Source organism: Lipophrys pholis (genome assembly GCF_963383615.2).
Source record: "Lipophrys pholis genome assembly, chromosome: 11".
Classification (NCBI taxonomy): domain Eukaryota; kingdom Metazoa; phylum Chordata; class Actinopteri; order Blenniiformes; family Blenniidae; genus Lipophrys; species Lipophrys pholis.
Genome location: NC_137631.1, coordinates 28,783,695 through 28,799,155, shown reverse-complemented (window position 1 = coordinate 28,799,155; position 15,461 = coordinate 28,783,695). Strand labels below are relative to the sequence as shown.

The 15,461-nt window shown below is 47.2% G+C and overlaps 2 protein-coding genes across 2 annotated transcripts in view; both read right to left on the bottom strand.

The window, feature by feature from the left end:
* Positions 1–8,059: 8,059 nt before the first annotated feature.
* On the bottom strand, positions 8,060–10,508 carry LOC308116786 (ras association domain-containing protein 10-like). The gene has a single exon (XM_080475180.1). The coding sequence runs from the start codon at positions 10,259–10,261 to the stop codon at positions 8,978–8,980; it is 1,284 nt and encodes a 427-aa protein (XP_080331306.1). The 5' UTR covers positions 10,262–10,508; the 3' UTR covers positions 8,060–8,977.
* Positions 10,509–11,532: 1,024 nt separating this feature from the next.
* Positions 11,533–15,461, bottom strand: part of LOC308116785 (transcriptional enhancer factor TEF-1-like) — a 10,642-nt gene continuing 6,713 nt past the window's right edge. Inside the window, exons 7-12 of the mRNA XM_080475179.1 lie at positions 14,840–14,883; positions 14,670–14,764; positions 14,351–14,563; positions 14,019–14,159; positions 13,784–13,936; positions 11,533–13,407 (exon numbers count right to left, since the gene is read on the bottom strand). Coding sequence (XP_080331305.1) covers positions 13,294–13,407; positions 13,784–13,936; positions 14,019–14,159; positions 14,351–14,563; positions 14,670–14,764; positions 14,840–14,883 — 760 coding nt within the window. The 3' untranslated portion in view covers positions 11,533–13,293. The remainder of the gene's footprint in view (positions 13,408–13,783; positions 13,937–14,018; positions 14,160–14,350; positions 14,564–14,669; positions 14,765–14,839; positions 14,884–15,461) is intronic.

Genomic DNA, 15,461 nt, shown 5'->3' with positions numbered 1-15,461 from the left:
CACACACACACACACCAGGAGTGGAGCAATAATGAATGATGAACCAAAGATTCAGTTTCAATGGAAACATGTTGAGTAAATAACTAAATAGAAATAAACCAAATACTTACGGGAGTACCAGTATTTGTCAAAGTACACGATTCAACAGTTCAGCTCAGAACCAACATCAACCACAAGCCAGCGGTCCAGTTTCCAACTGAGAGGTCGTCAGTAATGACTCACGAGTCCCTGAGTCTTCCTCCGTAACTCGTCGTCCAAAACAAGAGGGGGTGAAACCCAGAACACAGTGGAGAGAGAGAAGACGAATGACAGTGGAGAGAGAGAAGAAGAAAGACAGTGGAGAGAGAGAAGAAGAATGACAGTGGAGAGAGAGAAGAAGAAAGACAGTGGAGAGAGAGAAGAAGAAAGACAGTGGAGAGAGAGAAGAAGAATGACAGTGGAGAGAGAGAAGAAGAACGACAGTGGAGAGAGAGAAGAAGAACGACAGTGGAGAGAGAGAAGAAGAACGACCCTCATTAATGAGGAGCTCAGCGAGAAGCTTGATTTCTACACTGGTTAGATGAAAGTAGAACTTTGAAATTAAAAAGTGTTTAGAGTGGTCTACAACCAGTAATGGTGTTGGTCTACAACCAGTAATAGTGTTTGTCTACAACCAGTAATAGTGTTTGTCTACAACCAGTAATAGTGTTGGTCTACAACCAGTAATGGTGTTGGTCTACAACCAGTAATGGTGTTTGTCTACAACCAGTAATAGTGTTTGTCTACAACCAGTAATAGTGTTGGTCTACAACCAGTAAGAGTGTTTGTCTACAACCAGTAATGGTGTTGGTCTACAACCAGTAATGGTGTTTGTCTACAACCAGTAATGGTGTTGGTCTACAACCAGTAAGAGTGTTTGTCTACAACCAGTAATGGTGTTGGTCTACAACCAGTAATGGTGTTGGTCTACAACCAGTAATAGTGTTGGTCTACAACCAGTAATAGTGTTGGTCTACAACCAGTAATGGTGTTTGTCTACAACCACTAATGGTGTTGGTCTACAACCAGTAATGGTGTTGGTCTACAACCAGTAATGGTGTTTGCCTACAACCAGTAATGGTGTTGGTCTACAACCAGTAATGGTGTTTGTCTACAACCAGTAATAGTGTTTGTCTACAACCAGTAATGGTGTTGGTCTACAACCAGTAAGAGTGTTTGTCTACAACCAGTAATGGTGTTGGTCTACAACCAGTAATGGTGTTGGTCTACAACCAGTAATAGTGTTGGTCTACAACCAGTAATAGTGTTTGTCTACAACCAGTAATAGTGTTGGTCTACAACCAGTAAGAGTGTTTGTCTACAACCAGTAATGGTGTTGGTCTACAACCAGTAATGGTGTTGGTCTACAACCAGTAATGGTGTTGGTCTACAACCAGTAATAGTGTTGGTCTACAACAAGTAATGGTGTTGGTCTACAACCAGTAAGAGTGTTTGTATACAACCTGTAATAGTGTTGGTTTACAACCAGCAAGGGTGTTGGTCTACAACCAGTAATGGTGTTGGTCTACAACCAGTAATGGTGTTGGTCTACAACCAGTAAGAGTGTTTGTATACAACCTGGAATGGTGTTGGTCTACAACCAGCAAGGGTGTTGGTCTACAACCAGTAATAGTGTTGGTCTACAACCAGCAAGGGTGTTGGTCTACAACCAGTAATGGTGTTGGTCTACAACCAGTAATGGTGTTGGTCTACAACCAGTAATAGTGTTGGTCTACAACCAGTAAGAGTGTTTGTCTACAACCAGTAATGGTGTTGTCTACAACCAGTAATGGTGTTTGTCTACAACCAGTAATAGTGTTGGTCTACAACCAGTAAGAGTGTTTGTCTACAACCAGTAATGGTGTTGGTCTACAACCAGTAATGGTGTTGGTCTACAACCAGTAATAGTGTTGGTCTACAACCAGTAATGGTGTTGGTCTACAACCAGTAAGGGTGTTTGTCTACAACCAGTAATGGTGTTTGGTCTACAACCAGTAATGGTGTTGGTCTACAACCAGTAATAGTGTTGGTCTACAACCAGTAAGAGTGTTTGTCTACAACCAGTAATGGTGTTGGTCTACAACCAGTAATGGTGTTGGTCTACAACCAGTAATAGTGTTGGTCTACAACCAGCAAGGGTGTTGGTCTACAACCAGTAATGGTGTTGGTCTACAACCAGTAATGGTGTTGGTCTACAACCAGTAATAGTGTTGGTCTACAACCAGTAATGGTGTTGGTCTACAACCAGTAAGGGTGTTGGGCTACAACCAGTAAGGGTGTTTGTCTAAAACCAGTAATGGTGTTGGTCTACAACCAGTAATAGTGTTGGTCTACAACCAGTAATGGTGTTGGTCTACAACCAGTAAGGGTGTTGGGCTACAACCAGTAAGAGTGTTTGTCTACAACCTGTAATGGTGTTGGTCTACAGCCACAGAGCCGATGGTCCTTGTCCTTCTGAAGGAGAGGACCTGTAGTGTCAGTCGGAGTTGGAGGAAGTGGGCGGAGCAGCAGAGCTTCAACTGTCGCTCTCAGAGTCTGAGCTGTAGAGATCAGTAGGACCAGATCCTGCACCAGCTCCTGAGTCACTAGGGGGAACGTCGTGGTACTTAGTACACTGAAAGTACTGCTTTGAGGACAGTAGGAAGCATGGAGATCAGAGTAAAACTTGGAGGATGTTTCATTGATTGATTGGATTCAATATTCCATCTTAGCGACTCGAGGAAAGGATCTTCAGCTGGTTGGACTGAAATGTCCTGGTTTGAAAGGTTCTAGCTGGGGAAGGTCCGGTACTGTCGGAGCGACGCCTCAATGGTCAGAGCAGGACTGGACATGTAGGAGCAGAGGGTCATGTTCTGGTGGACATGTGGAAAAGAAAGAGACTTTGGGTACGTCTGAATTGTCCCTCCTAACTCCTTAACTACTCACTTCTCCTTCACCCTGGAAGTGTTTTATATGGCGGCCATGATAAGAACTGTCCCGATTCTCAATAAGCAAAGGAAAGGAGGCTTGTTGCTTCCTTTAGAACCTCCTTTAGCCTAGGAACCACTGATGCATCCTTTAGAACCTCCTTTAGCTCAGGAACCACTGATGCTTCCTTTAGAACCTCCTTTAGCCTTGGAACCACTGATGCTTCCTTTAGAACCTCCTTTAGCCTAGGAACCACTGATGCTTCCTTTCGCAGAGGAGACCAGATCATGCTGCCCCCCAATTCCTTGCGGCGACAACATTTAAAGGAACCCGCTCATCGGAGCGTTCAGGGAAACTCAGGATGTCGGAAGAAGGGAGCAGATCATGAAAGTAACCAACACAATAATCTACCCTGAAGAACTTTAAATCATGTAAAACCCAGATGAACATTTTGTAGAACATTTTCTGAAACTTGTAGTTCTTTCCCCACCACGGCAGACGTCACTCAATTTCGCCACCGTCGCATTATTATGACGTCACCAAGTGAAAGTGCTGTCTGACTGCCACACCACCATGATCTCCTTTACTAACTCCTTTAGGAAGCCTCCTAACACCTTTCACTAACTCCTTTAGGAAGCTTCCTAACACCTTTACTAACTCCTTTAGGAAGCTTCCTAACACCTTTACTAACTCCTTTAGGAAGCTTCCTAACACCTTTCACTAACTCCTTTAGGAAGCCTCCTAACACCTTTCACTAACTCCTTTAGGAAGCTTCCTAACACCTTTACTAACTCCTTTAGGAAGCTTCCTAACACCTTTCACTAACTCCTTTAGGAAGCCTCCTAACACCTTTCACTAACTCCTTTAGGAAGCTTCCTAACACCTTTCACTAACTCCTTTAGGAAGCCTCCTAACACCTTTACTAACTCCTTTAGGAAGCTTCCTAACACCTTTCACTAACTCCTTTAGGAAGTCTCCTAACACCTTTACTAACTCCTTTAGGAAGTCTCCTAACACCTTTCACTAACTCCCTTAGGAAGCTTCCTAACACCTTTACTAACTCCTTTAGGAAGCCTCCTAACACCTTTCACTAACTCCCTTAGGAAGCTTCCTAACACCTTTACTAACTCCTTTAGGAAGCTTCCTAACACCTTTCACTAACTCCTTTAGGAAGCTTCCTAACTCCTTTCACTAACTCCTTTAGGAAGCCTCCTAACACCTTTACTAACTCCTTTAGGAAGCTCCCTAACACCTTTCACTAGCTCCTTTAGGAAGCCTCCTAACACCTTTCACTAACTCCTTTAGGAAGCCTCCTAACACCTTTCACTAACTCCTTTAGGAAGCTTCCTAACACCTTTCACTAACTCCCTTAGGAAGCTTCCTAACTCCTTTCACTAACTCCTTTAGGAAGCTTCATAACACCTTTCACTAACTCCTTTAGGAAGCTTCCTAACACCTTTCACTAACTCCTTTAGGAAGCTTCCTAACACCTTTCACTAACTCCCTTAGGAAGCTTCCTAACACCTTTCACTAACTCCTTTAGGAAGCTTCATAACACCTTTCACTAACTCCTTTAGGAAGCTTCCTAACTCCTTTCACTAACTCCTTTAGGAAGCTTCCTAACTCCTTTCACTAACTCCTTTAGGAACAGTGAGCAAAGAAAAAGAAGTGAAAAGTGTAAAATTCCAGTTTGGTGCCTCCCCTCCCCTAACCTCTCCTCTCCTCTCCTCTCCTCTCAGTTGAAGAACAAAGTGAACCTCACCAGGACTTTTATTTTCACTTCCTGTTTTAGAAAGTCATCCTGTCGAAACGTCGTTTAATCACACACACACACACACACACACACACACACACACACACACACACACACACACACACACACACACACACACACACACACACACACGGTTTTGCCTCGGCAGGCAGATTCTGTCCCCCTGAGTAAATATGGTGAGACACTGATAACATTCATCTGTAACAAGGACACACACACACACACACACACACACACACACACACACACACACACACACACACACACACACACACACACACACACACACACACACACACACACACACAGAATTCCATGCGTGCGTGCGTGTGTGTGGTGTGTGTGTGTGTGTGTGTGTGTGGTGTGTGTGTGTGTGTGTGTGTGTGTGTGTGTGTGTGTGTGTGTGTGTGTGTGTGTGTGTGTGTGTGTGTGTGTGTGTGTGTGTGTGTGTGTGTGTGTGTGTGTGCATACTTGTCATTCCTCGCTTCTTGTCTTTTTGTTGAGGGTTTCAGCTTCATTTTGAGGAAAGCTCAGGGTGAACTCATATATTTATTTCTTTTTTCAATGTATTTATTTTAACATAAAAACATTTACAGCGTCGACGTTTCCATTTTTTTTTCTTTATTTTTGTTTCCAGTTAAAGTTCCTCCAGCAGAAGAAGAAATCTCTCAAACCTGCTTATTAAAAAAGGACCACTTCTTTGACCCTCTGGGCGGAGCCACAGAGGGTCAAAGGTCACCACCAAGTGACCTCCCGAATACCACGGTCATGTGACACAATCCGTGTGTGTATGTGTGTGTGTGTGTGTGTGTGTGTGTGTGTGTGTGTGTGTGTGTGTGTGTCTGATATGTTGAATTTGAGAGGAAGCTGGATGACTTTTCCTCTTGAGGGACTGACGGAGGAAGAAGGTGGAGGTCTGATGGGAAGCTCAGGCAAGAAAGAGTGATGGAGGAGTGATGGAGGCAAGAGAGAATGACGGAGGAGTGATAGAGGAGTGATGGAGTGACGGAGGAGTGATGGAGGCAAGAGAGTGTGACGGAGGAGTGATGGAGGCAGAAGTGAATGACACGAGAGAAGGAGGAGTGACGAAGGCAAGAGAGAGTGACAGAGGAGGGATGGAGGAGTGATGGAGGAGTGATGGAGGCTGTGTTGTTCTTTGGCGACGTGAAGCAGAAACCGGTTCTCAATTTACGACCGAAGAAATAAAACATGTTGTTCAGTCGAGAACGAAATAATTACAGCTGACAGCCAAGGAGCGAGTTCAACCAGTCACACACACACACACACACACACACACACACACACACACACACACACACAAAATGCGAAAATGGGAAAGCATCAAGCAGAATAAATCAAACCACTTCCTGTACAGACAGGAAGTACAACCAGAACGGTTCTGGTCCAGCAGGTGGCGTCCTCCATGCAGAGATTTTACGTGAGGTGAAGCTTGACAGGCCTCACCTCCATCAACAACTGTGGCTTTGACACCGCAGGTCACAGGAAGTCATTACTCCTCCAGGGAAACTCCTCCGTCAGCCTTTTCCTCCAGAGGAACAAAAGAAAGTCACGAGGGGAACTGGAGCAGCAGGTTCAGGACGAGTCCTGACATCTCAGTCTTTCCTCTGCTCGGCTTAAAGCTCAACATCGTGTTCATTTCATCATCGGTACGACTATCTGGCAGTCACCACGGGACGAAATAAGTCACCAGGGGACGAAATCAGTCACCAGGGGACAAAATCAGTCACCAGGGGACGAAATCAGTCACCAGGGGACGAAATCAGTCACCAGGGGACCAAATCAGTCACCAGGGGACGAAATCAGTCACCAGGGGACGAAATCAGCCACCAGGGGACGAAATCAGTCACCATGGGACGAAATCAGTCACCGTGGGACGAATCAGTCACCATGGGACGAAATCAGTCCACGGTGGACGAAATCAGTCAACACTGGATAAAATCAGTCACCACGACACGAAATCAGTCACCACGGGACGAAATCAGTCACCGTGGGACTAATCAGTCACCATGGGACGAAATCAGTCCACGGTGGACGAAATCAGTCAACACTGGATAAAATCAGTCACCACGACACGAAATCAGTCACCAGGGGACGAAATCAGTCACCGTGGGACTAATCAGTCACCATGGGACGAAATCAGTCCACGGTGGACGAAATCAGTCAACACTGGATAAAATCAGTCACCACGACACGAAATCAGTCACCAGGGGACGAAATCAGCCACCAGGGGACGAAATCAGTCACCATGGGACGAAATCAGTCACCGTGGGACGAATCAGTCACCATGGGACGAAATCAGTCCACGGTGGACGAAATCAGTCAACACTGGATAAAATCAGTCACCACGACACGAAATCAGCCACCACGGGACGAATCAGTCCACGGTGGACGAAATCAGTCAACACTGGATGAAATCACCTCCAATGGAAGGTTTGATTCCGTGTTTTCATGTCAGCTGCCAACACAAGACTCAGCAGGTCAAACCTGCTTGTTGGGCTTCAAATTCAGATCTCTGGTGGAGTCACACTAAGTACTCAGAGTGTTTAGTAATCAGTGTTTAGTACACAGAGTGCTTAGTACTCAAAGTGTTTAGTACTCAGTACAGCTTAGTGTAACCCTCTCCACTGCCCCCTTAGACTGAAAGGTCCGTCACCTGTCCAGGTGGAGAGTTAACAGATTGAAATTGATTCGGGTGGGGTTCGTGCCTGCGCCTGCTGATAATGTCACACGAAATATGAACTATGGCAACTCTACATGGACGAACTACAATATGGGATGGCTGGAAGGATAGATAGATAGATAGATAGATAGATAGATAGATAGATAGATAGATAGATAGATAGATAGATAGATAGATAGATAGAATATATTTATATATGTAACATTTATTTATTTATTTGAAATATTTGTGTATGCAACAATATTTTTATTTGTAACCAAACAAGAGTAACTTGGTTCATCTCACTGCATTTATCTCAGTCCAATTATTTTTTCCCCACCACGTGCTGACCGCACGCACCAACACACACACACACACACACACACACACACACACACACACACACACACACACACACACACACACACACACACACACACACACACACACACACACACAGGTTACGTAATGTCGAAGGCAGCAGGAGGTCAGTTACTCGCTCACGTGAACAAACAGCCTGCATCTGTGATTTAACAATTTGTTCTGTTTTTCTGGTATATGTTGCCATGGTAACAAGGTCTGCGGTCTTTGCAACACTTTACGACACTTACAAACTTTTTATACCTCTCTACAAGTAAAACACACCAAACTTAAGTTTTTGTAGTTTTATTTTTGACACAAATGGCGGTGTGTGCTAGTGTGCAGGCCCACCTCGAGGATGAATTTGTGATTCACTGATCGTAAAACGACTGAAGTCAGAAGGTTCATACAGTTTTCACCCGTTATGTTTTGCAGTGCAGGTTTTCACCACCAGGTGGTGTCGTGAGGCTGTCCCACAGTGGCATAGTCTACAGAATGACCAACATTGATTGCCCCAAAATTTTTTTATATAAAATAAAACAATAACATTACAGACAAAATGTGAATTAAAAAATATAAAAAACGAACAGTGACTCTAGACTGCCCCCAGTGGACAGCATGGGCAAGGCAGATTTAAACCTGCTTCAGAGTGAAAAACTCTTATTGCTTCATTTGCATAAAGTTACAGTTACAGTTAATCGGAATAATCTAGGATTAATTCATTACTTAATCTGGAAACCATCGAGGATTAACGCATTGCTTAATCTGGGTAATCTTGAGGAGTACTTTGTTACTTAATCTGGATAATCTAGGATTACCTCGTTATTAATTCGGGTAATCTCTAAAATTAACTCGTTACTTAATCTGGATAATCTTGAGGATTACTTCATTACTTTATCTGGATAATTTTGAGGATTACCTTGTTACTTAATCTTGATAATCTCTAGGATTAATTCTAGGATTAATTCTAGGATTAAAGAAGTTACTTAATCTGTATTACCTCGAGGATCACCTCGTTACTTATTCTGAATAAACACCAATTAAAGTGAAGTCAGAAGAAGGTCACGTCCAGGTGCATCATGGGAAACATAGGTTTTTCTTACGGATCTTATGACGACATCTGATGTTAATTATTGAATTTATTCTTTATCTTTGTCACTTTAGCAGATTAAACAAACTCTCAGGTCCAGTTAGAGGTCAGCTGTGTTGACAGGGGTCAAAGGTCAAAGGTGACCTTCCTACACCAGCGACTCACACACCGGCGTGCTGTCAGAGTCTTGGCTGTTCATGGAGCTCATCCCTGTGTCCGAGTCCTCGTCATTGGTGCCGGGCAGACCACGGGCCTGCTCCACCCATCCCCCGCCTGCCTCCGGCTCCATGGTCTCCACCCGAGCCAGCAGGTCCAGCAGCTCGCGCTCCTGGGTCTCCCACAGAGCCAGACTCCGGTCCAGGTCGGCCCTGACGTCGTCCAGGTCCGCCTTCAGCCGCAGGCCGACGTAGAGGCTGGCGTCCAGCTGCGTCCTGATGCGCTCCTCCTCCTCCTCCTCCTCCCCTTCCATCACCAGCTTGTCCGCCTCAGCCTCCTCCGCCCGCCGCTTCATCCACCGCTGGTTCAGCTCCTCCTGGATCTCCATGGTGACGGTTTCGACCAGCGCCTCGCGCTCCGTCAGCTCCTCCTGCAGCAACATCACCTCCTCGCAACGGCGCGCGTACTCCTCCAACTGTGCCAGCGCGTCCGCGGAGGCACACCGTGCGTCATGCGCATCCTCCGGGGCGCACCGCGCGTCGTGCATCTCTCCCGTGCGCGCGTCATTCGTCTCCACGGCGCAACGCGCGTCCCTCCGCTCCCCGGAGTTGGAACCCTCCACCAGGTACGTGTCCTGCACGTAGTTGGCCCCGTGCCGTCGGACGCGGTCGCGGTGCACGCCCGCCTCGTAGCGCTCGATCTCCCGGTCCAGCTCGCAGATCCTCCGGACCTGCTGGCGGATGGTGTGGTCCTGTGAGACCACCAGGTGGACCAGGGTCTCCATCCTCTCCACGGAGCCGCGCTTCTTCTCCCTCTTCCGGTTCATCTTGTCCAGCTTCCTGAACGCCTTCCTCACGACGCGCCGCTGCTTGTCCTGTGAAACGCTTACCGCGCTGCCGCTGCCCTTGAGCAACGAACCGGGAGCCCCTCCATCCCGGCTCGGGACGACCCGAGCCTCCGCGGTACGGGGGCTGTTACTCGGTAGCGACGCGTCGTTTCTGACCAGCACGAAACGGACGTCGTGCCGCTCTGCGCCCCACGCGCTCCACAGCTGGAGGAGGCGCGTGTTGTCGGGAAGGGTCCGCTCGAAGCCCCGCCACTTCTCCACCACCCGGTACGAGTCGGGTGGACCGGACAGCATCCCGGTCCGTTGCAGGTCCAGGTCATCCAGCAGGACCCGCACCACGTCCCCGCAGGTAGTGCGTCTCGTGAGCCCGGACACGAGCTTTTCCTCCCGGCAGATCCACACCGAGAGCTGGCCCTGCTCCGGATCCATGTCACCGCGTCCCGGCACCGGAGTGAAGTTCGCGAAGTGTCTCTAACATCCAACCGGAATAAATAACGTCCAGGAAAAAGATCTGAGAAAAAGTTTTGAGTGCCGTCACACAGCGGGGAGTCCGCTGCGCGCTGCACGCCGGGTCCTCGAACCTCTTTCCTCGCGAACCATCGAGTCACGGCCAGGTGAGGAGAACCGGAGCAGAACCGGCCGGAGCAGCGCGTCCTGACGGCCGGAGGACAAGAAGTGGGGTGCGGGCTGGAAGAACCGGGAGGAGGAGGAGGACACCGGGACACGCCTCCTCTCTATACTCCTCCTCCTCCTATAATACATCAGGCCTCGTTTGTTGGTGAAATCAATGCTTTGAAAAACATCTGGGATGTAACACACACACACACACACACACACACACACACACACACACACACACACACACACACACACACACACACACACACACACACACAAGATTGGGATTAAGAGGATTGGCATGCTGCACTGGGACGTGAGATAATGCTGCTGGAGGTTTCTGTTATATGTGATGTCACTTCATGTGGGGTCACGGTGTATTCTTATCTGTGATGTCACTTCAAAGCCAATAAATCAATAATCCTCTGATTGATGACAGAGTGAAGCCTCAGCCGCAGTGAATATAATCAACTGTTTGGATTTGGCTCCATCTGCTGGTGACAGGATGAACTGCAGTGATTCTCTTCCACGTATTATACACAATATTTCATATTTAAATAAAGACAATATTTCACTTTACGCGTCCTCGATATGCACAAATTCCATGCTATTATAATTTTATTAACATTAGAATTATTTTGGTATCAGTATTATTATCATCCTTTTATTACCATTATTATCATTGTTATTGCCATTGAATCATTATTATTGTTACTATAATTAGGGGGGTCAGAGTCAGTGGTAGAGCGTCATCTCCCCATCGGAAGGTTGGCGGTTTGATTCTCCACCTTCCTCATCTTTGAGCAAGACACTGAGTGAATATGAATGTGATTATCGAGGTAAAGCTTTGAGGTTCACACAGGTTAAAAGCGCTTTATAAGTAAAGTCCATTTTATTATAATTAATATTATGTAATGACAGATCGGAGCTGCAATCAAAACAGGAAGTGATGTAATGAGATAGCTTCAATCAAAACAGGAAGTGATGTAACAACAGATAGAGGAGCTGCAATCAAACAGGAAGTGATGTAACGACAGCTAGAGAAGCTTCAATCAAACAGGAAGTGATGTAATATTTTTGTTGAGGACCAAAATTTATTAAAATGTGTAGCTGCGTACGAAGTCTCTACGAAGCTGGAGAATCTCTACGGTACTTCGAGCGTTCACACGTTCTTCACGTTAGAACATCAAAGACAACCAAACAAACTGACTCAAGTCTTTGTACGATCAGGAGACCGGCGGCCATGTTGGACCAGGACTTCTCATGTGTGAAGGTCGTTCATTTTTGGCTGAAGCTCAAGTTTCTCCAAGTGTCTTTGGTCGTCAGGCGGCAGAAGAAGAAGGTTAGAGTAGAAGAAGGTTAGCGTAGAAGAAGGTTAGCGTAGAAGAAGGTTAGAGTAGAAGAAGAAGGTTAGAGTAGAAGAAGGTTAGAGTAGAAGAAGAAGGTTAGAGTAGAAGAAGAAGGTTAGCGTAGAAGAAGGTTAGCGTAGAAGAAGGTTAGCGTAGAAGAAGAAGGTTAGAGTAGAAGAAGAAGGTTAGCGGAGAAGAAGGTTAGCGGAGAAGAAGAAGGTTAGCGTAGAAGAAGGTTAGCGGAGAAGAAGGTTAGCGTAGAAGAAGGTTAGCGGAGAAGAAGGTTAGCGTCGAAGAAGAAGGTTAGCGTAGAAGGTTAGCGTCAAAGAAGAAGGTTAGCGTAGAAGAAGGTTAGCGTCGAAGAAGAAGGTTAGCGTAGAAGAAGGTTAGCGTCGAAGAAGAAGGTTAGCGTAGAAGGTTAGCGTCGAAGAAGAAGGTTAGCGTCGAAGAAGAAGGTTAGCGTAGAAGAAGGTTAGCGTCGAAGAAGAAGGTTAGCGTAGAAGAAGGTTAGCGTCAAAGAAGAAGGTTAGTGGAGAAGAAGGTTAGCGTAGAAGAAGAAGGTTAGCGGAGAAGAAGGTTAGCGGAGAAGAAGGTTAGCGTAGAAGAAGGTTAGCGTAGAAGAAGAAGGTTAGCGTAGAAGAAGGTTAGCGTAGAAGAAGAAGGTTAGCGTAGAAGAAGGTTAGCGTAGAAGAAGGTTAGCGTAGAAGAAGAAGGTTAGCGTAGAAGAAGGTTAGCGGAGAAGAAGAAGGTTAGCGGAGAAGAAGGTTAGCGGAGAAGAAGAAGGTTAGCGGAGAAGAAGAAGGTTAGCGGAGAAGAAGAAGGTTAGCGGAGAAGAAGGTTAGCGGAGAAGAAGAAGGTTAGCGGAGAAGAAGAAGGTTAGCGGAGAAGAAGAAGGTTAGCGGAGAAGAAGAAGGTTAGCGGAGAAGAGGAGAACCAAGAGAAGCTTTCAAATAGCCGCTCCAGATCTTCAGAACAGCCCACGTTCAGGTTCCTCGAGGTTCCACCAAGTTCCTCCAGGTTTTTCCAGGTTTCTCCAGGTTTTGGATCTTCACAGCTCAGAACAGCAGGACGTCTGTCTTTCCCCCCAAACAGAACCACCTGCACCAGTTTCCTCTGGAGGTTTAGGTTCTGTGATGGAAAACAGAAGGACTGGATATCTTGGACCTTCTCCTGGTCCTTCTCCTGGTCCTTCTCCTGGTCCCCAGTCTGGTTTCAATTTGAGTTCCCTATCGAGCGTTGATCTCCTGTCACGTCTCCATCATCTACAAACTGACCTTCAGTCTGGTGGATCTCCAGGAGGTCTGCTGGATCTCCTGGTGGATCTCCTGGAGGTCGGGTGGATCTCCAGGAGGTCTGCTGGATCTCCTGGAGGTCTGATGGATCTCCAGGAGGTCTGATGGATCTCCTGGTGGATCTCCTGGAGGGCTGTGGATCTCCTGGTGGCTCTCCAGGTGGATCTCCTGGTGGATCTCCAGGAGGTCTAGTGGATCAGGATCAGTCCTCCACCAGACGGTACACGTGGTGCTGAGCTCCAAGCTCGTTGGTTGAAACCTCGAAGACACAGGCAAGAACCAGTAACGTCTCCTGAGAGTGTGTGTTGGTCACCACCTGCACACACACACACACGGAAATTTGGTTTAATTACAAATAATATTGATTAAAAATAAGATTTCTTTTTAAATAAAATAATATTTAATAAAACAAATGAAAAAAATATATTAAATAAAGTATTTTTGGCAACACTTCAGAACAATATCCCACGTTATTGATTTGACTGTTTATACTAGCAGCTGGCGGTTAACTGCTAGTATAAACACAGTTTATGGAGGAGGTGGAGATGGAGGTGCAGCAGATGGAGGAGGAGGTGCAGTAGATGGAGGAGGAGGTGCAGCAGATGGAGGAGGAGGAGGTTCAGCAGGTGGAGGAGGTGCAGCAGATGGAGGAGGAGGAGGTTCAGCAGGTGGAGGAGGTGCAGCAGACTCACCAGCAGGATGGTGAAGTTCTCCAGCACGCTGTTCATCATGTACTTCTCTGGAAGGTGTCGGAGTTTGTGGATGAAGTTGATCATGTATTCACACATCGGTGAACGACTGATTCTGTAGACGAAACGGCCGTTCTCAAACCGGCCGTACTGCGTCTGCACAGAGCGAGAAGAACTAGGTCTCAGACCAGGAAGTTCCTCCAGGACGGGAACCAATCAGAGCCCTCCGTGGTCTCACCTCCACCTTCTCCACCACCTGCTTGCCGAAGGAGCAGACCTTGGTGGAGACGGTGATGGTGACGTTCTCCGAGCTCTCGTACTGACTCGTCACGCCGAAGAACGCAGACGGGTCGTCATGGAGACGGTGGCTCAGGTCGGCCTGCAGGTCACACACACACACACACACACACACACACACACACACACACACACACACACACACACACACACACACACACACACACACACACACACACACACACACACACACACACAGTGAGACTCACTCACTCACTCACTCACTCACTCACTCACTCACTCACTCACTCACTCACTCACTCACTCACTCACCCAGATCTTGAGCAGGTAGCAGTGGGCGGGGCCTGTCCTGAGCAGCTCCTTGAGGCCGCCCTTCTTCTCTGGGAACTTGTCGTAGATCTGACGGACGTCCACGCACTCCAGCAGAGCTTCGCCATGGCTACCGCCGCCGTGGCTACCGCCGCCGTGGCTACAGTCATCGGGGCTACAGTCGCTCTGGACTACGTGCACGAAGAAATGTTTGTTCTGCAAACGTAATGAGAGGTTAGAGTGTGTGTGTGTGTGTGTGTGTGTGTGTGTGTGTGTGTGTGTGTGTGTGTGTGTGTGTGTGTGTGTGTGTGTGTATACTCACTGTCTCTTGGTCTCGTTGTATCTCCAGAAACGATGAAAACTCCACCAGACGGAGTTTGTTCGTCCCAATGGAGCGACATGCTGGAGGCTGGTAGGCTGTGTACACACACACACACACACTGAACACAGAGTTCCCCCCCCCCCCCCCAGGTGGAAATGGCCCCTACTTACCTGAGACGGTGGTTCCTGCTGTCTGCTGGGAGAACGGCTTGATGCTGCCGGGACAGAGGACCAGAGAGCAGCATCAGAACCCCCGTCATCATCATCATCATCATCATCATCATCATCATCATCATCACCACCATCACATTCTTCATCATCATCATCACCACCACCACCTCCATCATCATCATCACCATCGCCACCACCTCCATCATCATCACCTTCATCACCACCATCACCTTCTTCATCATCATCACCATCACCACCACCACCTCCATCATCATCATCACCATCGCCACCACCTCCATCATCATCACCCTCATCACCATCACCACCTCCATCATCATCATCATCACCATCGCCACCACCATCATCATCATCACCTTCATTATCATCATCACCACCATCACCTTCTTCATCATCATCACCCACACCACCACCACCTCCATCATCATCATCACCATCGCCACCACCTCCATCATCATCACCTTCATCACCACCATCACCTTCTTCATCATCATCACCATCACCACCACCACCTCCATCATCATCATCACCATCGCCACCACCTCCATCATCATCACCCTCATCACCATCATCATCATCATCATCATCATCATCATCACCACCA

Bases quoted from the DNA above. Each gene is read 5' to 3' on its own strand.
- LOC308116786 (XM_080475180.1), bottom strand. From the start codon at position 10,261: ATGGATCCGGAGCAGGGCCAGCTCTCGGTGTGGATCTGCCGGGAGGAA.